The 27,545-nt window shown below is 40.8% G+C and overlaps 1 protein-coding gene across 1 annotated transcript; it reads left to right on the top strand.

The window, feature by feature from the left end:
• The first annotated feature begins 1,316 nt into the window (after positions 1 to 1,316).
• Positions 1,317 to 27,266, top strand: nt5c2b (5'-nucleotidase, cytosolic IIb). The gene is made up of 18 exons (XM_056279485.1): positions 1,317 to 1,538; positions 3,597 to 3,716; positions 9,013 to 9,086; positions 15,352 to 15,469; positions 16,293 to 16,388; positions 17,181 to 17,272; positions 17,471 to 17,528; positions 18,223 to 18,316; positions 18,845 to 18,898; positions 19,105 to 19,188; positions 19,410 to 19,451; positions 19,698 to 19,805; positions 20,851 to 20,917; positions 21,168 to 21,338; positions 21,614 to 21,665; positions 22,050 to 22,110; positions 23,199 to 23,375; positions 23,840 to 27,266. Exons 2-18 carry the CDS (start codon positions 3,616 to 3,618, stop codon positions 24,071 to 24,073), a joined length of 1,683 nt encoding a protein of 560 aa, XP_056135460.1. The 5' UTR covers positions 1,317 to 1,538; positions 3,597 to 3,615; the 3' UTR covers positions 24,074 to 27,266.
• Positions 27,267 to 27,545: the final 279 nt, after the last annotated feature.

Genomic DNA, 27,545 nt, shown 5'->3' with positions numbered 1-27,545 from the left:
TTGTAATTTAGTGGAAGAATCCCCAAATAATGGATGTTTCAGATTCAGAAATGCGGTAGTGATGGGTTTATTTTGTTCCCTACGGTACCTGTTGCTTTGTTTCAATGAATTCAATTTAATTGATTGACCTTTTTAGACCTTTCGACCCACCCCGAAACCCTTCTTTCGCCACACTATACTTGGTGCAAAAAAGTTAATTCATTCAACATTTCCGATCTACGGAGTTCTCCTTTCTAAAGTCCTGGCTGTAACATCCGTCAAACAGTCTGCGTTTATCAGCACTGAGTAAATATCAAGAGGTAAGCTTGTTCCTTATCTTTGAGGTGAGACGCGTGTTACGAAATGAAATAGATACACCAGCACAAGCGTAATTTGTCAAAATTCCCGAAGCAAAATCCAGCATATACAGCGTGATTTACACTAAATCTGTGGTTTTAATTCAAATAAATAATAATATGAGATGTGTCCCCAAGAAACCGGTGCAAGGGTGGTATTCTGCTGTGCCGTCGTGACAAAGCACACTACAATGAAATTGTAGGTTCATGTTGCGAGTTCAGCCACATTCTCTGATGATCCTCGTGATTTTATTAACTCAAACGTCTGGCAATAGTTGATCCAAAGAAACTTTTGACTTTTTGTATATCTCAAAATATATTTAATCCAAATCCCGATTTTATATCCTGTGTTAAATTTTCAATAGATTCCAATCTAAACGAGATCCCTTGAAAATAACACTACAATAATGCAGGCAGATGCTGCCCTCTGTTGTTACATTCAAGCGCACTGCATGCATATAACGTTGCAAAGCTAAATGTTGCAGAGGACCAAATTGACTAGGTTATATACCTTTGTTATACTTTGCGTGTATGTATAACTGTGCTATATCTGTATGTATGCAATCTATGGACTGTTCGGTGCAACATATGCACCATCTTAATTGAAATAATCAATTCTTTAACCCAATTGAAGATACTACTTTCCTGCGCTGTAAATATGTAGTCCACGTTAATAAAGACTTTTTGGTAAACTAATTTCTGTCAGAGGAACAACCTTAATTAGTCGCTGGGACAAAATGAAATGGATGCTGCACGGCTGGATGTCGTGAACAGAACTCAAAGCGAGTAATCTACCCAGATATGGCACCGACGACCCGTGGGAGTGCAGTAGGAGTGTGCAGAGTTAGCGCCGAAGATTTGACTTCAACCATGATCTCACGATCGAGTCGATAACAGCGGTGTGACAATGACAGATGTCTCCGCCCACTTGTGATAGACGAGAGGAAAACACCGCCCACTGGTTCAAGACGACAACTTGCAGAAAGCGGAGACAGTGCAGACTTTACAACAGCGCAGAAGCACCGCCGCGGTCTCAGTCTTCGCACATCACTGCCATCGCTTTGCACGCCAAACAGTTGCGGGGGTGTTCATTTTTTTACGAGAACATTCACTTTTTCGGTTTTGTCCCCACTTTCATATTGTGTACAAAGGCGCATGCTCAGATTATCAGACGGTGCAGTTGTTTTACTGAGGAAAACAGAGGTGAGTACAGTTGTATCAGCTAGCCGCAGCTAGCTTAAAGAAAACCTGCTTAGGAGATTCCGCCTTTGTTTATTTAAAAAAAAAAATTTTTTCGCCTAAGAAAACTGGATCAGATGGCACTGATAATTACACGCTTTTCGGTCGTCCTCACCATTATCGAAATGAATCGAAAGCAAAAGGGGTGTTTGGGTAGAACGCTTAGCTGGCGTTTGCCGTGTAAGAACAATACGTTGAGTGAGATCCAGCTAGCAAGGGTCGCTCTTTTGATACTCGAGAACAGCTTGAGAGGTGGCTGAGGCTCATTTTGTTCTCGTCAGTGTTGACCTACTGCTTGGCATGGCTAAGTAGCATTTGTGCCGATATAGCTAGCGTTAATGGTCTGTTTAGCAACATACTAACATTTCTAAAATGGATGGAAATCTTGCATAGTGTTATTGTGATCATATGCTGACCACTCTGGCCACCCCATATCCATGACCTGGGGTATATCACGCAGTCTGTTTCAGATTATGTGTTGCCTTGTGAATTCCTGGTGTAGTACACAATGTTAGCTCCACCGCAGAGCGGTCTGCCTATTTGCCCAGATATGAATTTGGCCCAGTCAGATCTCCCCTCAGACCCCACTGGACCCAGAATAAAACATGGAGTAAAGTGTTATCTTGGCAGCTAACTACTAATATAAAATTGAGTCGACTACTGTATGCAGTGGTACGTATATCATCACATCTCTATTGTGGAGTTGTCTTCTTTGAATGGAAGTCTGTTTGTAGTTCTTAATGTTTTCTTAATGTTACATGTTTCTTTAAGATGAAAGAAATTTTGACACCCTATCGTAAGAATCCAACTAAATACCTTTCGGTATTCTGTCTTTTATTGTAATAAAATCAACTCTGCGATGCCATTTGTGTCATACCCCTAGGTAAGTTATATAGTTTCTCAATGCACAAGCCCGATTGATAAATCTCTTGTTGCAAGATAACTGCCTCTATCGTTGAAAGCAGTGGAGAAAAACAAAGCTGGCTTCAGCCGTCAAGCTTCTCCGATGATAAAATTGGAGACTGATATAATGTCGGCACGTTTCATACGTTTAAAGAAAGAAAAAGGCGATTGACAGGGTGTATATTAGGCTCACATTTGCTTTGGAGAAGAGTCTGTGACATGCCTGCTATGCATTGAAGGTTTTCTTTCTCTTTTGTGTTGCTCCTGTTAAGGCTCTTTAAGTGTGTGTGTGTGTGTGTGTGTGTGTGTGTGTGTGTGTCTGTGTCTGTGTCTGTGTGTGTGTGTGTGTGTGTGTGTGTGTGTGTGTGTGTGTGTGTGTGTGTGTCATATTTGACACAATCTAATCCGTTAATCAAATGAATAGTTGTAACCTTTTTATCTGTTCTTTATGTAGATGTACTGGATATGACTTCAGTGTAAATCTCTTTATGTGCATTTGATTCAATCTACTCCAAAGGACGATCACACTTTTAACCCTATTAAGGGGGGGAGGTGTCATCATTTTTATTTATTTTTTTGCAATGGTGAGTCAAACTCATTAGGCGGACTGAAATCTCAAATGTTTTTGGCTCAGGTTGTGGTCTTAAAGCCCATTTCCTGCATTGACCTCCCTGTTGACACCCCTTCTTAACATTTCTCTCCTTATGTAGGACAAGTAATCTAAACTACATGGAAAGTTTTCAACCTAGATTGATTAAAAAATTAGGACATATTTTGTCATTTACTTTGCAATGATGCATGCGTGATCTATATTTGTGCATGTGTGGTACTGTATGCTGGGTTGGACGGGCATGCACAACACAAAGTGAAAATTAATTTGTTAAAAGGTGTCCGTCCCATCTGTTGATATGAAAAAGATCAATATTTATAATAGTTGTTTTAATGATGTTTTATTGTTCTGCTGTATTTTTCTGGTGGAGGTGGGGGCGGGCACGCAACGAAAGAACATGTTGAATGCATTTTATTTAGCTTTTAATTTAGGGTTGTATGACTTTTGTGAGCGTGGCTTATTGTTGTCAAACTTAATCCCTACACATGCAGCACTCCTCTCTATTCCAGACTTTGAGAGCCTTTTAAGATGACTACTTCATGGAGTGACAGACTTCAAAACTATGCAGACTTGCCTGCCAACATGGATGGAATGGCTATGAAGAAATACAGACGAGAACCTTATCACAGGTAACTACACCTGAGGCTGATAAGCACTAGGGGTACATTCTTAATCATGGTATCCTGATTGTGTACCATGATCAGTTTGGGTATCATGCCATCAGCTGTGCATCCAGACATGAATATTGATCAAATAGGCCATTAGCCTAACTGTAAATGACGTTAAACTCAACTAACAAGTGGTTGTAAAAAGATTTGATATTGGAACAGATTCAGTAGGCCTTTTAACTTTGGCTTGGCTGTTCAGAGACATCCTGTCTTGCACATATGTAGTTTTCTGGCTGTTATTCACACTTTCTGCTCAGTGTCTTATTGAAAAAATTTAAATGTATGTAATCCTAGGTGTGTGTGTGTGGTTCTGAAACCTTCAAATTCAGTATATAGGGTAATTGGTTGGTAATGGGGTTTATGGCAAAATACTGCTATTCGCAAGTAAAATAGGTTACCGCATTTCAGTGGTTACTGACTTTGATAACTGGCAAAACTAATAGATCCTTGAAATTAGGGCTAAGTTCTATAATTTTGGCATTGACATTGTGATATACACATGTGCAATAGTCACATTGGAAAGGATGCAGTGTAAGGAAAATTGGGCCCATCTGTCATGTTACACTGAAACTTTTTTACTATTTTAAACTGGAGGACAGCGATATGAAGCCTCCTGTAATCTTCTGAATCCTCTCAAGACACTGGCGTTCTTTTACTCATTCACAGACAAGCCCCCTTCTTTAAGGGTAAGCAAATAGCATAAATACAGTATTAATAATTGACTAGTGTGCTTTGATTGGGGCTTATTAAATGAATACAACAGCGTCATTTTGAGTCAACCAGCGTATCGAAGAACTGTCTTATTTAACCCTCTAAAATCACCCTAATCATTACCAGAGCAATAAATTCTTTCCAAATGGAGCTATAGAAGTTAAAAGCTGCATTTTTGCTTAAATTATGATTCTCCTGCTTTTCTTTCATAACACAGTACATACTGCAAAAAAACAAAAATATCACTTATTTTTTTCCAATAACAATCAGCACTACTTGAAATAGACCCCCTTAGGCATTCATGTAATGATAGGAAAAGCCCTATGGTCATGCTCGCTAAATATTTAACGAAGGAAGGAATGTACTACGCGTGAGTGTGATAAAAGGCAGGTTGCTGTGCAATGTTTAACTCAACAAAGAAGCATGTGTCCATGGGCGAGTGCTGGTGTTCTGTACTGTCACATAGCATGCACCTATGTTAATGTCAGCTCTAAAACAGTCCCTTATCTTTGTCCACTGCACTGACGCTTCTGTCATAGATTTGAAAGCTTGTCCACTGCCTCACACTCACAATCAAACATAGAGATGCCAAGCTTTGTTTGATGTTGCTTGTTTCAAATTTCTGTTCTCTCTGATTAGTTTAAAAAGCAACGCCTCTTTCATGTTCATGTCTTGATCTTCAATTTCCTGATTTCATAGAGGGAGAAAAATGTATTTAAGGCCAAGATTGCAGCCGAAATATCATTTCTTAATAGTAAGAGCCATTTGTAACGCAATGAGAGGTCAGCTACCCAGTTGAGATAAACTGTCTTTCACAGGGCGCTGTATGAACTGTTTCAGAGAGATAAAAAGCACATGGAAAAAATCAGGCCAGGTCATTGTACAGCTGCATTCGCCTTGCCTGAACTGTTAAGGGATTCTCCTGTAGGTGTGGGCTGGTCCATGTGGGCTATTTGAGGCAATACTGTTGTCAGCATGGCCAAAGTCGAGGCTGACTATCTGATTCATGCTCCCCCCACCCTTTTTGTCAATATTGGTCACCGCAGTGGACAGGCATAAGCTTGCTTGAGTAACATTTATGGCTCCCCTCAAGTACAGCTCTTAAAACCCCAGGCCGCAGAGTGAAATACAGAAGAAAAATAGCATTTGCACATTACCATACATCACAGTGAGCTTAGACTACCTATTGTACAATGCTCACATTCTCTCAATGCTCAGTAGTGCTGGGAATAGTAGGATGCCTACATTTGTGTTACTGAGGCATTGTTAGCACCGTCTTAGACAAGTCCATGATTTTATACTTCAGTTTAAAACATATAGCCCCAAAATATAGATACTATGTCGACTTCTGAATAGTGAGACTGTTTTGAGAAGGATGAATAATTTTCTTATCTAAGATACACCGATCAGCCAAAACATTAAAACTACCGAAGGTAAGTGAATAACATTGATTATCTCATTTCAATGGCACCTATCAAGGGGTGGGATATATTTGGCAGCAAGTGAACAGTCAGTTCTTGAAATTGATGTGTTGGAAGCAAGAAAAATGGACAAGCGTAAGGATCTGAGCAACTTTGACAAGGGCCAAATGGCTAGATGACTGGGTCAGAGCATCTTCAAAACGGCAGGCCTTGTGGGGTGTTCCTGGTATGTAGTGGTCAGTACCTACCAAAAGTAGTTAAAGGATGGACAACTTCTGAACCAGTGACAAGGTCATGGGTGCCCAAGGCTCATTGATGCACATCGGGAGCGAAGGCTAGCTTGTTTGGTCTTAACCCACAAAAGAGCTACTGTAGTTCAAATTGATGAAAAGGTTGATGATGGCTATGATAGACAGGTGTCAGAACACACAGTGCATTGCAGCTTGCTGCATATGGGGATGTTTAGCTGCAGGCTGGTCAGAGTGCCCATGATGACCGCTGTCCACCACTGAAAGCGCCTATGATGGGCATGTGAGCATCAGAACTGGACCATGGAGCAATGGAAGAAGGTGGCCTGGTCTGATGAATCATGTTTTCTTTTACATCATGTGGATGGCCAAGTGTGTGTGTGTCGCTTAACTGGAGAAGAGATGGCAGGATACACTATGGGAAGAAGGCAAGCTGGCAGTGTGATGCTCTGGGCAATGTTGTGCTGGGAAACCTTGGGTCCTGGCATTCATATGGATGTTACTTTGACAAGTACCACCTATCTAAACATTGTTGCAGACCAAGTACACCCCTTCATGGCAAAGCTATTCCCTGATGGCAGTGGCCTCAGGTGGTTTTAATGTTATGGCTGATCGGTGTAGACTGTTTATAGAACCAGGGCTGTTTAAGCTGTAGTACCTCAGGACTGTGGCTTGCTTGATTTTACCTGACTTGTGATTGTTCTGGATGTCTTTGAGGGCCCATGAACAACACTCTCCACAACAACAACAACACGACCCACAAAAGACAACAACAGAGAAGGACACGGAATGGCCACAATCAGTTTTGCAACAAGTCAGAAAATTTTTGAATAGCAAGTAAGCAAAGAGAGAGGGGATGTATTGTTTTTGGGCCAGAGCTGCCGTGTGTTACTGGGGCAGGCTAGGCCAACAGTGAGTCAAACCTAGGTTTAATTTCACTCACAATGCATCGCTTGTCCGCCGCTGTGCAAAGATCTAAATGGGAACTCATTCACTATGGCTCTGCAGCAAGGTATTTCAGAACTGTTTTTAGAGATTTTTAGACTGGCAAAGAGCAGTGTTACGATACTTAATAAAACCATCAGTTGTGCTTTAGAGTCACTCATTATGGGTGAATTTGTTTTTCTGACCGCTAAGTGTGCTTGTCAGGTTTGTGCTGGCTTTTCAATTCAGTGCATCTGATTTTTTTTCCCTCTTTATTGGTGTTGGCTCTGAGTTGTGTTTTTGCTGTAATGATAACTGAATTTTGATTTATCTGAAAATTTCTTGAGACACTGTTGCCATATAGCTCAAATATGGTTATGAAATACATATCAAATCCTGGGATTATTATTTCAGGCAGAGTATTCAATAAATAGTTTTCTGCCATTTGGCTGTTCAGTGAAGGAAAGACAGTCTGAAATACTGTATTGTGCTAGAGTTATTCCCAATGTTAAATGAGTCTAGAAAAACTAAACTAGAAGTCAATGCAGTGGGGGTTTGCTAAGTTAGCGGAGCACCGGTCGTTCCTAGGAGATGTTTGGATCGTAAGTGTCAGGGAGGCTATGTAAACATTGCCCACTACTTTGGCCAAGCTGGGCCATCAGCCTCTTGGCTGATTTATGAGCTGGGACAGTTGAGCTGCTTCTTGGAAAACTGACCAGGGTCAGGCTAGCACTGTGCTGTGGTGTAGGGTTCATGCAAGCATTCTTTGAGGTTGGTAAACTACAAGTCAGGGGGACTCTATTTGAATTAATCCCATTCTTCTTTTCATGGAACCTTTTCTTTTACTTCACTATAGTGCAGTTCAGTTAAGTATGTGTGCTAGTGTGTTGCGGATTTGATTCTACAGGTAATAACCATGGAATACATGTTTAGTAGTTTGATTAAAATTTGGCTTAATTTCCTTTCAGATTTTTTTTTTCCTTTCCACCTTAGAATTTCCTTTCCTTTTCCTCCCAGCCTATCATTTAGAGATGGACTAGTTTCTCCCATCTCTACTCATTTGCATGCTGAGAGCAGGAGAGAGTATAGCCACATCATTCCCTTTCCTTCCTGCATCATTTTGCATTCAGTGTGATTTAGAAAACAAAACAATCAAAGAACATATTGATGCGCTGCTGATGTCTTCATAATTATTTAAAATATAATTATTTAAAATATAATTAAAGATGTTGTGTATCCATAACACACTGCAATTGAAAAGACAGTTACTTTGTTCTGCCTGACATCTGCTTCCTTCCTTTGAGCATCTATCTACATCACTATTGTAGCCAAGTCGAATTTATTTGAATAGCCCTAAATCACAATTACTGTCCCAGAGGGCTTCACATTCATGTTGTGAAAAACAGGTAAATACATAAATTCCAAGGAACAGGTTATTTTTGTACGATGTTACTGCTGTTGATAATTGTTATGTTTATGTCAGGAGTGCAGTGAAATTATTTTCTTTCTCATTTTATCAAAGCTAGTTATTCTTATCTAAGATTATGGCCATAATATCGCTCCACAGAAACAGGATTATGATTTAAGCTTCTAGCCTCACTAAATTAAGATTTTGCAGGAGTATAATAAAGGTTGCATAATGTGGAGGAAAGTCATATGTTCTTAGTTGTTTGTGCATCTAAAGATTTTGATTGGGTTGACTTGCTGATTTAGGAGCAAGATTTTACCTATTCCCCTGTATAAACCATGAAGATCATCTGAGCTAACGTACTTTACCTTTTTACAATCATGGCAAAAATAGGCTTACTCAGCTCAAGTAAAGATTATCAAGTAAAAATAGCGCTCACTCTTGAGTTGGTCAAAATACATTTAAATCTTGTCAATGTTAGATTGGGTTGTTAGCAGACCATTTTATCAGTTGTCATTGACTGTTTTCTATCTTTGTTCTTGTAGAGTTTTTGTCAACAGAAGCCTGGCCATGGAGAAGATTAAGTGCTTTGGCTTTGATATGGATTACACTCTAGCAGGTAAACAGTGTATATATCAACTGCTACCCACCTCCACTGCTTGCATTTCAGTTTTCACCATGCGGGTGGAGTTGGCTGCTTTTTGCCCAGCAACTCCACAGCCTAAATGGATTCTCCCTCTTGTTGTGGTGTTGATAATGCCAGCCAGTCCAAATGAGCTCATATATCACTCAGTAAATCCAAACTGACATGCGGGTTAGAGATGCCAAGACAAAAACAAGAATTTGTCGTTCAGACAGGGAGGAAAACACAGTCTGTGAATGGCAAGATAAATTTAGGTTTTGAGAAGGCTATGTAACCATCAATATGTCATCGCTGGATTTTCAGAAACCAAAACCTTAGTCACTGGGGTTACTTTGAACAGGCTAGAATATTCCCTTTCCAATCCGCTATGGCTATGCTGCAAATGTGTTTCCAAAACTGCAGCTGATTGTCCACAAAATGTAAATTTTGGTTGCTGGCAATGTAACGTAGGACATAAAAAACTTGCTGTCAGAGAGCCTGCTGGACCATTCAATAATTTAAAAACTGAAGCCATTCAGGGCTTTACTCATAAGTAAGAACATAGTTGGCAAGCGAAGCGTGCTCATGCCATAATTTAATTACGTAGAAATGTTATCTTTTATTCTGACTAATAATTGACTGCAAAAATAATCCTGATGTTTGAAATCGCCTCCACATGCCGCCGTCTACTCCAGTATGTCTTTGTAGTGTGCGTTCGCCTTGGTGACTCAGTCTCACTTTATTTGTGGTCATCATCTCTATAAATACTGCCTCTGTGACTTTGAGAAGCAGGTCATGTCTGTTTGTCATGTTTGAGACTGAGCTCCCCCCCGCCTTCGAGAAAGGGGATCACTCGTAGTACCCATCTGGCTCGTCGGCCCTCTCCCTATCTGCAGCACAGGAGATTCTACAAACGCTCAGCTGCTGACAGATCTCTTTATGTGCACTCATAACTGAAGTGTTAATGTTTACAAGAAGCGCTGCTGCCAATGTCTCTTAACGCTGCTTTAGATTTCGCCCGCAGAAGCACGCTGCTCTACCATTCCTGGGGAGCGAGCCGTTTCACAGAATGGACTCTGCTTGTCAACAGCATATCACCCTCCTGCCATAATTGGTTTGATGCCTTGCTCGTGGGTTGTTGACATGTTAAAATGTTCAGCATTCTTCAAAAAGATTTTGTAGCTTTCACCGAGGCCGCTTTTTCTTTTACATTTAAGAAAAAAAACATATATATATATATATATATATATATATATATATATATATATATATATATATATAATCCATCCATCCATTATCCAAGCCGCTTATCCCAAATCGGGATCGCATCCATCCATTATCCAAACTGCTTATCCAGCTCGCAGGGTCGCGGGGATGCTGGAGCCTATGCCAGCAGTCATTGAGCAGCAGGTGGGGAGATACCCTGGACATATATATATATAGCGGGGGAGGGGGTTGGGATTTTTCCCCCCCTTTTTCTCCCCAGTTGTACCCGGCCAATTATCCTGCTCTTCCGAGCCGTCCCGGTCGCTGCTCCAACCCCTCTGCTGATCCAGGGAGGACTGGAGACTACCACATGCCTCCTCTGATACACGTGGAGTCGCCAGCCGCTTCTTTTCACCCAAGGGTGAGGAATTTCGCCAGGGGGACGTAGCGCGTGGGGGGATCACACCAGTGTCCCCCCCGAACAGGCACCCCTACCGACCAGAGGAGGTGCTAATGCAGCGACCAGGATGCATACCCACATCCGGCTTCCCACATGCAGACACGGCCAATTGTGTCTGTAGGGACGCCCGACCAAGCCAGAGGTAACATGGGGATTCGAACCACCTATCCCCATCTTGATAGGCAACAGAATAGATCGCTATGCTACCTGGACATCCCCATTTTAAAATATTTAAAGGGCTCTTATACAGTTGTAGAAAATGTGTGTCGGCATGGCATTTTGTTTGATGATTTCTATGTCTTGAAACATTTTGGAGCATACTAAAGAGTTTCGCTCAAAATATATTCATTCATACACATCTGACTTAACATTACCCAGCTGTAGAGTTCACTTTAATGTAGGTTAATTTCGGCATGGTATTTTGATGCATGCAGATCACAACTGGTTTAAATAACACTCGATCACCATAGGCCGATATCGCTAGGATGTAAATGATTTAAAGCGGCTGTAGACAACTTTTCAAACCCCCCCCCCCCCCCAGCGTTTCCAAGTGGTATTGTTTGTGCTGCTGTCCCAAATACAACCGGATCGCTTTCCATTTATTAGCACCCTGGCTACTGTCCAAAGCAAGAAACAACCATAACAAAGAATCCCAATTTGAACTAAAAACCCTGATCTCAGTGCTATTATAAAGGCAAAGTAAAACATCCAGTAGTATTAATAAGTAGGCAGGTTGTGTTACGTACAGATTCTGTAGAAGGAATGCCAACTGAATGTCAGTTTGGAACACTCAAGTCCTGGGTGTTGTGTCAAACTCCATTTCCCCGTCGAGATCTGTTTCCCCCTAGCCAGAGTTCAATACAATACCGGAACACTTGATTAACCTAACCGCAACCTAACACTTACCTTAACCTAATTGTAAATAATACCTGTTTCCATGCAAACACTTTCATCTGCCTAGGGGGAAACAGATTTCGATGGGGAAACAGTTTGATACAACACCGGTGCGCTCGCCATTGAATGAATGCCTGTCTGAGGTTCACTCTTGTTTTGCCTCTGTTTCTGTCACTCTCCCTCTTCGCCTCCTCCGTCAACGGGGTTCTTTTTCTCTTGCCAGGTAGAGTTTCCACTGTTACTTCATTTGTTCTACCGTCCGCCATTTCCGCTAATGGGGATAACCACTGATAACTCCCGGCGAAAACAAAAGCGCTATCCTCTTCTGATTTTGATTGCACAATGGTGGACGCACTTACTTTGTGCTGTAAATCAAGCCTTAATTTTACAGGGAGATTTTACCCGGTGGCAGACAGAATTTGGTTCCTTATAAGCCTGAAAGCGAGGCTTATAGTGAAGCAATCTAAACACTGTTGGTGTCATTATTCTATAGCCATTTCACTGTGCAATCAACATTTACTTCATAATGATAAAGCAAAATAGTTGTCTACTCCCTCTTTAATAGGCAATAATTGTCATAGGTTTCATACAACTGAGTATCTGCTATAATGGATAATAATGTTGTTTTGTGTACAGTAGTGCAGTGGGTACAAAACACTGCAAATGTTCACATTACCATTTCCGGTTACCAGTAGGTTAAGTATAGATTTTTCCTCATCCAAATCGACGGGAGGGGGTGTTGGTCATTGCACATAATGTAAGTGTGATTGTAAAGCCCTCTGGGACTCAATTGTGATTTAGGATTATACAAATACATTTAGCTTGACTTGACATGGCACTGCACTGTACATTGAGTGAAGCTAAATGGCTAACCTATGTTCTTATGGAGGTCAAACAAATATAAAAGGAATAAAGGTCACCCCCCCCACAAACACTCCCCAACAGGGGTGCTGTACTCTATATATCTCTACACGTGCATACAGACTTAGCCTACACCTCATGGTTTCACAAACAGTGATAAAACCGAACACTGATATAAGAAGATATTGCCACATCTGTCCTATTTGCTCTGAAAGGGAGCACATAAGACCCTGTAGAGAGTCTTTTATTAACACACATTTAGCTCCCGACTCTTATCAGGAGATGCAGTCATAACCTAATTTTCCATCAAACCTTTTGCTGGATCATTATTGCTCCCCCAGGCTATGCCTAAGATTTCTTCCCAGTTTTTGTTCTACTAATTTTCCACAATATGCTTGATAGTTATATACATAAGTCACCTAACTTATGTAAATTTTATACACACACACACACACACACACACACACACACACACACACACACACACACACACACACACACATATGTTATTATATGTTATATACACCTAACTTATATACAGTTATATACATAAGTCACCTAGTTATATATATGTCACCATACGTCAACCCCCAACAGGAACAGCTGAAAGTAGTAGTAGTCATTATATACATAATTCAGTGACATATGGCTATATGAGAAGCTACAGATAAATGAATGATAAATGAAGTGTTTTCTAACATAAATGGCTTAGTAACTTGTTAAACATAAAGACTAAAAAATGAATGTGGGGCACTTTAACTGAACTAGATACACTGTCCTATCAGAGGCATGAGGTAAGTTGTTTACCTTGTACTTTCGGGGTGTGCATTACATCTTGGACCAGGGTGACCTGGGCTCTAAGCTGTTCAACTTGAAACATCCATCCACCACACACCCTGAGTGGCTTGGCTGGGGGAAGTATAATTATCCAGCATCTAACATGTCAGAGACAGGAGGTTGACAAATCCTTAGTGGCTGCTCTTCCAGCCCCAAGGCAATGTGTGTGGCGGTGCCTGTGTGCTCATGTACATGCACATGTTTTAAGCATGAGGATGAGAAATATGAGAATGTGTGCATGGTCGAGGGAGCAAAGGCCCCAATAAAGTAAAGAGACATGAGAACCGAGGACATTGGCAACCGTGACACGTCTACCAGTCTACACACAAACTGAAAAAAATTCTGTTGACAGTACTCATCCCCCCCCCCCCGAATAACTTAAAACACCCTGTGGGACTTTCAGTGAGTTCGCTTCCGAGTCTTTTTCGTTCAAAGGCCAAGATTTTTCTATACAGCTGTAAGAATCAAAGAAAAGCTAGCGTGAAAGTTGAGGCATGTATTTTCAGAATTACAACCAAAAAGAAAAAGACGTTCACCTGTCATTATTGTGCAACAACTGCATGACCATGAGTTTGTAACCCAACACACTTTTTATATGTGATTATCTTGGAGAACCCTAATTTGTAAGTGTGTGTGTGTGTGTGTGTGTGTGTGTGTGTGTGTGTGTGTGTGTGTGTGTGTGTGTGTGGAGTAGAGGGGTAAAGCTGTCCCAAGGTCAGAACATTAGGAGAGTTCCCTCGTTAACAGAGGATGGATGACAAGAAAGTTGCTGGAGAGGAGTAAAGTATTTAAAAATAGGTTGCTTTGTAGTGGCGCAGAGCTTACAAGTGAGTGAATAAAGCAGAGGGAAAGCAAGAGGAGGGAAGGATTTGTGCATGGAGGAATCCGACTGGTGCATGCTACTGCTCAGGGCTGGTCTGGGCTCAGTGCCCAAACTTCTGCTAGCTTGCAGGGAGACCATGGGGGTTTGAACAGCAAGGGAAACTTGAATATTATGCAGAAATAGGCCTGGGTTTTCAGGCTTATAATATACTGTAGGCACAAACATCTAGGCTATGTATAGCTGACTTGGCCATCCTTGCACAGGACTAAGTACAGTGTGAACCCTAAGGATGTCACTGAGACTCCCTGTGTGTCCTGCTGTGCTCTTGCTGGTCTAATCATCTAATCATCCAAGGTTCTTGAGCCATGCCCCCCCATTCAGGGGCCTGTATCTACCCCACTATGGATGTAGAAAACAGGCAATCCCACAGCGACACATTCTCCATTTTGTATTAATAGCATCTGACATGTTCTTTTCCGAGTCTCAGATAGCATTTTAATCCTTCGCCAGGCTTCTGAACTTTACATCAATCTGTATTTCTATTTTCAGAGCCTGCCCCTGCCTTTGTTCATTGTTGGCCCTTGGTGCAATGTCTGACTATGGCTGTGACAGGGTGCTGTTTCTTTGTTTGCTAAATGCCTCTGGTCTCAGCAGGGCTCATTAGAGCTGCTGCTGAAAGTTGAGTGAAGTCTCTTTTCCACACTGGCTCATGTTTCTCCATGGATTAGCTCACAGAACATTCAGGCTTGCGTGCGTGCGTGCGTGCGTGTGTGCGTGCGTGCGTGCGTGCGTGCGTGCGTGCGTGTGTGTGTGTGAAACATCTTAGCTCTAAATAAACTTTATTTACTGCAGGACACTGTAATAATTGCAGCTTCACCAGTAAACCATGTTACTTACTGTGGCTCATTCTACAGATGTTCTTGTCATTTTACTTTTTCGTTATGCAGCAGTATAGTAATTGGATAGATAGCATTAAAATCCACTGTCACTAAGCTGTGAAATAATCCCATGACTGATCTTACCACTCAAATACAGTAATTACCTTAGCATCATTTAACACCTCAACGTCACAAGTGATTGTAAGACAGTTTAATCACAATACTACATTGTCTAAACATTTGCACAGTTGGTAAAATATTGCGTTGCTAAGTGTGTATTTGTGCTCTCTTGGTGGATTGCAGTGTACAAGTCACCAGAGTATGAATCTCTGGGCTTCGAGTTGACAGTGGAACGCCTGGTGTCCATCGGTTACCCTCAGGAGCTGCTCAGCTTTGTCTATGACCCGTCCTTCCCCACCAGGTCAGACCAATCCTATACCACTGTTTGATGATAATATAGGGGGTAATTTGCTGATTGAGTGACTGTATATGCAGCTTTCAATATTTATGGTTATGTGAGTGCAGGGGCTGCACTATACCAGACATACAGAACCTGTCTTGAACTACTTGCTGAACTCGGCCCAGTCACTAAACTTTGACTTTTTCCTTAACCTCTCACCTTATAGAACCCCACCTGACTGTCTTCAGTTGATAAGGCTGGAAAGTTTTTGTAGAAATTGATAAGTAACAAATTACAGTTACCGTCCAACATTTTTTAAGGGCTATGTGCAAGGCTAAGGCTAAGTACTGCTTGGCATTGAAGAGCAACAATCAAACCAGATGGTCTTTCTTTTGGGTACCCTGATGAAGGCTAGGTGTCAACTGAGATGTATTGGTAGTTTTTATATTTCCCCAGCCCTCCTAATGACTTTTACACAAATTCATCTCTTCAGGGTGCCTCAGACATCTTTACAAGGTTATCATTATTACATTATTTCATCATGACATGATGAATTTTCTAACAGATCGATTAGCTACAAGTGTTAAATCAAATGAAAAAAAATATTGCTGTCAAGCACTGAGGAATGATTGAAATTTTACCTTTTTATACATTGCTTCAATCAACTTGGAATTCAAGAATCACTTAAGTCATGCTTTATATTGATCCATTTGTAACAACAACAAATAATTTTAATTTCCTGCCACAGAGCAGGGCTGCCTGTCATTCACACAGCATTTATCCTATACCTTCCCACCTAAGGTGAATGTCTATGGACTTGTGATTTTCCTCTCTTTACTTTCAGGGGGCTTGTTTTTGATACCATGTATGGAAACCTGTTAAAGGTTGATGCCTATGGCAACATCCTGGTCTGTGTCCATGGCTTCAATTTCCTCCGAGGGTAAGTTACCCCAACCATCTCCACACACATACTATTTCCTATCACTTTTACATATTTCGGGTATGTATGTCATTTTAATTGGTGTTACAATTTATCTAGTCTCTGTCTTATGCACAATGTCAATATATTGCATATGATCATATAAAGATGAATTTTATTTATGACATTCTGTTTGGTGAACATCTTTAATGTTATCAAATTTTTGAACACCCCCCCAATGCCAAGATCATCCCTTGTAGTGCTGCACGATTTGGTGAAAAAGTCATATTGCAATTATTGTGGACAGTATTGCGATTTGAGGTTGTGATATAATAAGCAAATTTATACATATACAAATAATATTTGTCGTGTTGCCGTGACATGTAGTGACTTTCATTTTGCATGTTTTACACAATTTCTCTTTTTGCTCAATGTCGCTGAGTTTGAATCCAAAATATTTCCTTAAAACAGAGGTTGTGCTTTTTTTTTGCCACCAACTCATCAGCGTTAACCTGCTCGTTGTCATCGGTGTCCATTTTTTCCTTCTTTCTGGTCTGCACACAGCACACCGGATAGTCATGTGACCGTAGACTGCACACACTTCACTGCCTAAACAGAGACTGATTGGTCATCTCTCAATTATGGGCGTAGATATGCAGACTGCACACAAACAGATGTTCACATGCGCACATTGTATTATTTAATTAAATAGCAGCCTTTTGCAGTTATATAATTGCACAGGCTGACATCGCGATTGTGATTAGATTTATTGTGCAGCACTAATCCCTTGTCATTTGTCCTCTCTCCTCTCAGCCCCGAGATCCGTGAGCTGTACCCGAATAAGTTTATCCAAAGAGATGATACAGAGCGCTTCTATATCCTCAACACTCTCTTTAACCTGCCAGGTAATGTCAGAGTATAAAGGGGAGCCGGGCGGCATCCATTTAGAGATAAGCAGGCATTTTGTCCTGGGTAGATGCAACATAATTGCAGTCAGGATAAGTCCAAACAGACTCTCTGAATACAAGAATTCAAGTTCATCGATACCTTAACCCTTAATCATTATTCACAACAACTGTCTTGTTGTTTTCTGTTTACCGCAGAGACCTACCTCTTTGCTTGCCTTGTGGATTTCTTCTCCAATTGTGACAGATATGCGAGGTAAAAGAGCACTAGTCAGGCTACTTTTTACGTGAATTGAAACAAATTCTGGGACACAGCATGACGACATGATCAAAAGACAATTTGAAGTCAAACAGCATCAAGAGCCAGTCCCACAGCATGAATGGCTCCAGCTGTCTCAACTAATAACATAAAAAATGTCTTATCCTACAAAAGAAATGGATGTACAGTATTCCTGATTAAGAAAAGGCAGTTCAGTCTGATACCCATGGTTTTAGCTCTGTAAAGATGATTAGTGTCCTGCATGATGCATAATTTCAAACACGCATGGATTCTTATCTGACTGAGATAAGAATACTTTTAAACAATTATTGACTAATCACAGTGAACAGAATTATTATACTCTTTATGATGTAATCCTTAAATATTACTCTAAGGAGATATAATAGCTTGTTAAATCTGTTGAATGGCTGCATGTCCCTTTGTCCCTCTTAAACCTGGTTGTTGGTCTTTTAGGGGGAGAATGTTTTCCTGTTTGACTGGGGACCCCTCCAACAAGGGAAGGCTATCCCATTTAAAAGCAAACAACAAAAAACAAAATGTCACGTTTTGAAAATGGCAAACCTTTTTTTTTTTGAAGGTGTGGCCTATTCCTACAGCTGAGAATGTGTGTTTGTGTATGTGTGTGCGCGTGTGTGTGGATGTATGTATGTGTCCCATCCTCTCCCTCTAGTTGTGAAACCGGCTTCAAGGACGGTGACCTCTTCATGTCCTTTAAGAGCATGTTCCAGGATGTCCGTGATGCTGTAGACTGGGTCCACTTCAAGGTAGATACCCTCTTTTGTCAGCATTTTTGTTTCAGCTTTACGAGAATGTTTACCGAGCACCGATGCTTATTTTCAGAAACACCACCGCCTCATATTCACCCATCTAGTGCATTGTTTACTGGAGCATTTAGGGCTTGTACCTTCACTGGTGGCATCTTATTGTTATGTGTAGAGGAAAGTAAGAGAACATTATTAATTCACTCTCCCCAACAGTTATTTTTTTCCTTCATCAGGAATATTTTTTTTTCACTCCTCCAATCTTAAGGCTGTGTCACTCTCTCTCTCACTCACTCACTCACTCACTCACTCACTCACTCACTCACTCACTCACTCACTCACTCACTCACTCACTCACTCACTCACACACACACACACACACACTCACTGTCTTTCTCTTATTTGATTGTATCTGAATAATCTGACTCTTATGTGTGGTTCTAACTACAGGAGCTAACATTACTTAAAGTTGTACATTTTAGGTAAGGATATATTTTTGGTCCAAGCAATCTCTTGTCTCTTACCTTGCAGGGTACCCTGAAGGAAAAGACTGTAGAGAACCTTGAGAAGTATGTGGTAAAAGATGTAAGTACTCCACTTAGTATAAGCTTTTTTATATATCCTTGTATTTGACTTGTAGTCATATGTAGCTTACATCTGTTTTGGCTTAGGCCCTAACAGAATTACTGTGGCAAAGAACACACATGCTTCACTGTCATCAATGAGCTGATCTACAGGATACTATTAATATTTTTTTAAAAAAAGCTGATTTATCAATCTCCTTCATCCAGGGAAAGCTGCCACTTCTTCTAAGCCGAATGAATGAAGTAGCCAAGGTGTTCTTGGCTACCAACAGTGACTACAAATACACTGATGTAAGTCTATATGGCCGTAAATAACTAACCCACATTGAGAATTGGTGATGAAGTTTAGGGGTCTGCCAAACCCTTAAGTCATATCCTGGAAATATGCGTGCTGATCTAGTACTTGGAAATTCAACTAGAATGTCGCTGCATATTCAGCTACACTCATGTATCTCCAAACCTTACACATAAAGTGCTGATGATTTAAATGCCTGTCTATTGTCTTCTCACAGAAAATCATGACTTACCTGTTTGACTTCCCCCATGGCCCCAAGGTAATCCAGTCATGACTTGGCCGTTTGTGTCTTTTAAAAATTTTTAAGTATTGTTTCTGTTATTTGAATTGCACTTCTGTAATTGTTGTTAAAATTACACTTCTGGGTAGTTTTACAGTTTTGAACTGCACATATTCATGTTTCCAAAAATGTGTGTGTGTGTGTGTGTGTGTGTGTGTGTGTGTGTGTGTGTGTGTGTGTGTGTGTGTGTGTGTGTGTGTTTGTGTCTTCTCTCACCAATTTCAGCATGGCACTCCCCACCGGCCCTGGCAGTCGTACTTTGACTTGATTTTAGTGGATGCCAGGAAGCCTTTGTTTTTTGGTGAGGGCACAGTGCTCAGACAAGTTGATACGGTGAGTAGAAACTCGAGTACACAACTTTATATTTGATAGAAAACACTTTGAACATGAGAAAACTAACACTGTGCTGAGGGGACACAACTGCCCAGTACATCCCAGCCAAGAATTGAAGCTAAACTGCTGTTATGCGTTATTAAGGTGTCAGTGTGAGTGTTGTGTTACACTGACACTATATTTAACAGGATATCTTATGATAATGTTCTTATGATATGTAAAAACAGAGAAGCTGTGATTTAAGCAGTGCTGGAGCAGGTCAGAGCTCTTCATGTTAAAAAGGGAAGAGTTTGTGTGCTGAGAGCCAGCTGTTTTGAACAAGTGTAGTTTAATCCTGAATTTAAAAGCTTCTTAAATAGTCTGTTTATAAATATTACCTGAATGCTGACCTCTGTTGTCCAGTGATGTGAATAGACTACAAAATTAAAATGGGGCAGGGAAAGAAAATTCAAATAGAAAGGTAGCTAATACACAGCCCTTTTGCCAGCATCTGCCATTTCCTAACACTTTATCTCAGTTTGCTGTGATTGCATGCATAGTTTGCTGAGGAAGTCAAGTCTCTATGGAGGGTGGAGCATGAGAGGCCTTCTCAACTGGCTCAGCTCTCTCTTTTATATAGTGTGGAAATATGGGGATTGGGGAGCTCCTAGTCCTTTACTCTCTTTCAATTGCTACCATTCAGCAACCCCTGCTGATACTTAATAGTCACATCATGCCTCAGTACAGCCAACATTTTACACATAACCTTTAAATAATGATATCTTCATTAGAGAAAAAGGCTTTGCTCAGGGTTAGGTTTCATTTGTCCCCATGAAACTGAATGCTGTGCTCTATTTTTTGCATTGTGCCAAGGCCATTCCACTTATTTCTTGATGCATGCTCAATAATCCAGGTAAGAAAATCAAAGAAGGTTGAATCAGTTCATCTGGACACAACATTTATTGACAGAACGTATCGGTCAATAAATGTTGTATCCAGATGAACTGATTCAACCTTCTTTGAGTCACTCCACTTAGTAATGCTATTCACTTTCACTAAATTTCAGACAACAGGACGACTTAAGATAGGAACCTACACAGGGCCTCTGCAGCATGGCATAGTCTACTCTGGAGGTAAAACCGATGCCAATTCATTCACTCATTCATCCATCCATCCATCCATTCCTGTAAATATTGGAAAAAAAATTTCAACAGATTGATTCTTTAATACACAACATGCAAACTGTTAAAATATGCCTTTGCGTTCACACATGCAATCGTGTACAAGTAGGTATATAGGCATACACACACACAGAGAGACACTCAAACACACCATGTATTGTATCTATATATTGTCCTCTCTCTCACTATTTCTTGACCTCAGGTTCTTCAGACATAGTATGTGATCTCCTTGGAGCCAAGGGTAAGGACATAGTCTACATTGGGGACCATATTTTTGGAGACATCCTCAAATCCAAGAAGCGCCAAGGCTGGAGGACCTTCCTGGTCATACCTGAGCTTGCCCAAGAGTTGCATGTCTGGACAGACAAGAGCTGTAAGGCTGGATACACACACAGTTAACGTCTACCTCACATGCAGTAAGGCCTGCATACACAAAGTTACATTCTTTCATAGACTTATATTTATTTAGCCTTTATCTGTCTCAGTAGTTGAGATAACAAAAATAATAAAATGAAAATCGAGATATATGGCCAAGAAAAGACACACACACACACACACACACACACAGCGCATGTTTACCCACACAAGCCATTCCAGTGAAGATATTGGGGAAAAGAGATACTCACCTGCCCTATTTCTCTTTCCTAGCATTGTTCGAGGAACTGCAGGGCCTGGATATCTTCTTGGCAGAGCTCTACAAGTAAGTTATATGACCTTGTAACCCTTTTCCCCTGCTGTCCTCTTTTCTTTTCTGTTTTCTTTTTCCATCCCCACCCCCAACACTTTAACCTTTTGCCCTGTGTGTGTGTGTGTGTGAGTGTGTGTGTGTGTGTGTGTGTGTGTGTGTGTGTGTGTGTGTGTGTGTGTGTCTGTGTGTGTGTGTGTGTGTGTGTGTGCTCGTGCACACACCCTGATAACTGGGTTCCCAGAGGCTTATTTATAACTATGTGCACAGTTTCCTGTCTCTCCTCTTATGACGTTCATCTGCCATCAGTTAGGTTGAACACACTAACAACACTGTCTGTCTTTCCTTGCCTCATCATCCCCCTTTCTGCTTATCTTATCCCCCTGCGCTCTTCACTAGACATCTGGACAGCAGCAGCAATGAGAGACCAGACATCAGCGCTATCCAGAGGAGAGTAAAGGTACAGCCTTAAACAGATTTTCCCCCATGACACACGGATAAAAGGAGATGCGATTATAAATTCCTGACAGTAGGGCTGTTCATGACTGGTGGGTCAAGTTTTATTCTGGGCCAGTGATCATGGTGTTTCAACTTCCACCTTAATGTTTGTTAAACTTGAGGCCTTACAAATGCTTAATGTAATGTAACTAGTTCTTCTTTTTCTTTGTCTTTGTCTTTGTCCTCTTCATCTGCATCGTTGTCGTCTTTTTCTTTTTGAATTTTTGAGCTATACCCACAAAATGTTCCCAACTTAAACTTCTCTCTGGGCTTGGTTGCTTGTATACACTCTGGCAATACAAACTGCTTCCCTCCATGTTTTTTTTTTGTTTTGTTTTACTCACACACATTTCCCATAGACTTAACATTGGACCAACATTCAAACTGCCCTCTGTTCAGAAGTTTTAAGCTAGAATAACAAAGCTTGCTGTGATGCTCCAAGCCCTGGCCCAGAAATGTGCTCCTTACTTTTACCATGATAACTCACTCTTATCCTCTTTTCATCCATCCATTTCCGGCCCAATTCACTCCCATTCATTTTTCGAACTCCTTTTACTCTCTTTTTTTTTTTAACTAAAGTCATCAAGTACTCCCTTATTTATGTACATACTTATTTAATGGCACTACTCCTTCGTTCTTCCTCTGTTTCATCCTTTCCCAGCGCTTTCAGCAAGCCCACACATTTTCTTTAGAATGTGCACTTTCCAGTTATTGATGGTAATCCAACCGACACTATTCAGAAACACCACCGATTCTTGTACTGTATTGAAGGCCCTCTGGTCAAAGAGCCATTATGGGTGTCAGGGTGGCTATCCTGTTGAAGTGTCCTTGAGCAAGATACTGTACCCTACCGACTGCCTCATTGTAAGTCACAATGGATAAGGACGTGAGCTTAATGCTTAGAATGTAATAACACTCTTAAGTGGAAACCCCCACCCCCCAAATCATAGGTTCAGATTTTTAGCCCAGACATCATTTATCAAGGCCACTTTTCTTGGTCTCTTTGCAAAAGGCTTGAGCCAGTTCTTTCTCTGCTCCATCTCCTCTCAGAAAGTGACCCACGACATGGACATGTGCTATGGCATGATGGGAAGTCTTTTCCGTAGTGGCTCCAGACAGACCCTGTTTGCCTCCCAGGTGATGCGCTATGCCGACTTGTATGCTGCCTCCTTCATCAATCTGCTCTACTATCCTTTCAGCTACCTCTTCAGAGCAGCACATGTACTGGTAAGTGTCTGTGAGGGAATTTTGCGTGAATAACCAGTCTCTATATGAGAAAATGAGACGACAGATCACTACCCCCTCCCTGCCTCTGCTGATTCAAATGTCTAACTTAATAGGCAGTACTGAGTATAAATCCAATCTCTTAATTTTTTACTGAAAAATAGGAACCAACTGTCCGGAGTGATGGAGAGAGAGATCTTAGATGAAGAATTTCCTCTCATATTAGATATCTAAGATTGTGATTATGGCTCAAGGAAAGCTCTAATCCATATATTCTTTATTTAGCCAGGCAGTGGTCCAATATCCAACACTTATCAAATTGTGAAGACTCCCTGGTGTATTTGAGGACCAACACAAACCACTCAAAGATTGCTTTTTACGGCCCCTTATCTCTATGGCCTCTCCCTTACTCTAGTCTCCTCCTCTTGTCATTTGTCCTCTCACTGTCCTCTCGCCTCTCTCCTCAGATGCCCCACGAGTCGACTGTGGAGCACACACATGTGGACATTGATGCAGAGTCTCCGCTGGCCACGCGGAACCGGACCCAATGCAGCGACTGCAAGGACCTGGAATGCAAGCGCAGCCAACTGACCCGCTCAGTCAGTGAGATCAAACCTCCCAACCTGTTCCCCCAGACTCCTCAGGAGATCACCCACTGCCATGATGAGGATGATGATGAGGAGGAGGAAGAGGAGGAATAAACTGAAAATCAAGAGCCATTTCCCAGTTCCTGCCTTTAACATTTTCCAATGGATTCAGTCAGATTTCTTCCTCGAGAAACAAGGGGAGGGGGGACTGAGATGGAGCTGCACATTTTAAATGCTGGAGTGGATTTAAGAGGTTTGTGTACAGGAGATGTGTAAAAGAAATCTAAATACTGTTATAATGAAGATGATTTGAAGAGAAGTATAAAGGACCAAGAACTAGCTAGACCATTTTACTGTCTGATGAGTATGTGCCTGCTTGGTCCTCCAAACCGACCTTATTGTCCACAATTTTTAAGTCCCATGTTGAAAAGAACTTATTCTGTTTTTTTGTTTGTTTTTTTTTTACTCTACAAATCGCTCTTTAAATAGACCTAACGAATGGTTATGCTAAATTTTGTTCTAAATCGAAATATGCTTTGTCCCCTCTGGTCAGTGTGTTAGATTTATCACTGTAAACCATTATGCAAATGGTCAGTATACCATAGTTTTAATGAAACACTCAAAGGCACACTAGACTTGCCAAAATGGCCTGCACATGACTTAAACTGTTTCTGTTTACCCTTTGAAATGACAAGCACATTTCAGCTTTTTGATGGTTCGGCGCCAAGGAAACGTTCTAATTAGAGTTACCATGAGAATAGGATTTCATACAACATGGGAACAACAGCCCGATTTTCATGTTGTTTCAGTGTGCTTTTGGCGTTGTGTAACAATAACCTCCTAACTTCCGCTGATATGAAACGATATCTGTCCGTCTCTTGTCTGTTTGTCTGTCTAGTCTTTGCCAAAGTAGACTCATAGCTTCTTGAACGACTGTAAACTTAGGGTTCAGTGTAGTAACCGAAGCACAGAGGTTGTGTTATTTGGATTAAACAAAGCACAAGTTTGATGATGAATGATTGTATCAGCTAGACAGATTACTACAACAAGCATTTAGTACAAAGTTAGCCTAGAAAAAAAAACGAATGGCTATGCAACAGACATGTTGAAATCTAGGCAGGGTTACCGGAGCCACGGTGAATATAGGGTAACTCGTTGCAATGCTGATGTTGTCAATAGTAACTTTGAAGTACAGTAATGCTACTGTGAATCACATCATAAGCTAGTGAATGAATGGCTTCTGCCTGGCTGATCGTTTCTCTTAACATTTACATTGTATGATGTACAGCATGGTGTAAAAATCTGTAACAAGAATGCACCGTACACCAAGAACAGCTAAAAAGGCAGTGTTGTCCTGACTAAGCTTGGTTATCTAGTTGGGTGTAAACTTAAGTACTTGAGGATTTTTTTTTATAATTACTTTATTCATCTCTCAAGATACGTCAGATACAGAAATTAATAAGTTGGTGTAGTCATGTTGAATCGGAGCAGGGGTCTTGTTATACATAACATACAATACATATTTGGTGGCCTGTGTAGTGTGGTCCTATGGGTGGTGGTCAAGGCTTTGTAGCAGTAAGACAACTAATGCCCTCGTCTCACCAGCTAACACGTATGACTTCAGACGTGTGAATCACTTGTCTTACTCCTCAGGAATAGACCAGCTTCTTGGCTTAGATGTGAAGAAAGATTTTGTTTTATGAATTTCCTCACCCAAAGAAGACTGGTTTGCGCTTTGAGAAGAAGGAGCTGAGGGTTGAGAGGGACCGTGTGATGGGTGAACTAAGCTGAAGTGCTCTATGGGAACATGTATAGGATTCCTTGTACAGTATCCTAATGTGAGGAGAGTCCCCTGTCATCTAAGTGTCAGTTTTCCCCGGCTCACGTTGACTATCTCCAAACTGGAATGTAGACCTCCAAAACACTTTCAGATCTCTACAAAACCACCTGAAAACATGCATACGTAAAAGTAAGCAACCTTAAGTGTGTCTAATGTAAACCAGGTAACCTTGGCGGATCCATATATGCCCTTTTTAATGTAGATGTGGTGAAATAGTTCCTGAATGGTGTTATACAGTAGGAAGGGCAAGATAAATTCAAGGACTATGTGGACTAGCTTGTTTTTTTTGTTGTTTTTTTTTTTAAAGGGGGGGATTTTCCGACATCTGATTTACACTATACATAAACGTAATTTAGTCTTGTTAAGTGTCAGATTGGCCTATTGATTCAGGCCAAGATGGGGAAAGATCTGCTATTGGTGTTGCCAGACAAGAAAAAAAAAAGTAGGGTAAATGTGTGTGTAAGTTTACCCTGGTTCTACCGCGTGTTATTTCCCTTACATGACTCTAACCAAGACTGATTTATTGCAGCGGTTTAATATAGTGTTTTTATATTACTCAGTGAAATGTTGGTATTCTCAGTATTGATTTTGTTATTTGAATATAAAATAACTCAATACGTTAATACATGAGGCAGCTGCATCGCTCAAAATGAATAGTTGTGGCAGGTTGATGTTATTTTTTTGTCTCAAGTTAAGTTTTTGGCAACCTCTTTGCCGTAGATGGACTGTACAAGTTATTTTTGCAATCCAGTACAGTGCATGTATGCATGTGGAAAACACTAAGGTTTTACTAACATGAGCAAAATCCATAATGTCCGAGGTTATGGGCGCTTTTATTTAGACTCATTTTGTGAACTTGTCTTAGCAGTACGTATCTTTATTTTTTATTTTTTTCTAAAAAGCTGGAGCTTTTCGGCATTTGACATGGCGGTATGCATAAAAATGTCACCCGGTCAGAGACTCGCAGGGCACATGCAATGAGAGGAGATGTGAAAAGCTTGTCAAGTGCTTTGAATGAGGAAAAACGCACTTGTTATCAGCACCAATTTATTTCCTAACCTAGTGTTATTAATATATATTGGTTTACAACATTGTAAATAACTTTATTCATTTCCATATCCAGAACGGTTCAATTACTTTTTTTTTCATACTAATTATGTTATCTGATACATGGTGGGAGTCTGTTGCCCACACCCTGAGCAAGCTATTACCTGGCAAACTTGGTGTAACATTTCAGAAGACTTTCACTCTGTTTCATGATGCCTATAATGCATCGGTATTTACAGAGGGTGCCAAAACTGTCACGCATTTGATTATTTTTACCTATAGTAATCTTTTGTTTTGTGCATATCACCTTATGTTCCTTGGAACTGTTGTTGTTTTTTTTTCCCACAATATCCTACAGACTGTACAGTTGCAAATTACATAAAGATATAGAATAAAGATAATTTTCCATAATAACGTGCACACGCTATGAATTAATTTCTTTGTTGCCCAACAAATCAAGCGGTCACCTGCAGGAACATTTGCAATCTGCTGTGCACTGATGTTGACCAAACATAAAGCATGGGGGAGAAACATTGCTTATCAGCACGCGTGTTGATATTTTCATCGCTTCCGAGTGTTAAATAATAACTCAATGGCAGAACCGTATCTCCTGTTGGATGTCTACTTGTTTCATCCATTGCATAACCAGTGGAATTGGAAAGGTAGAAATTAGACAAGGAATCAGGATCTGGGGAATTA

Source organism: Lampris incognitus, chromosome 5 (assembly GCF_029633865.1).
Source record: "Lampris incognitus isolate fLamInc1 chromosome 5, fLamInc1.hap2, whole genome shotgun sequence".
Classification (NCBI taxonomy): domain Eukaryota; kingdom Metazoa; phylum Chordata; class Actinopteri; order Lampriformes; family Lampridae; genus Lampris; species Lampris incognitus.
This window is presented reverse-complemented; position numbering and strand designations above follow the sequence as displayed.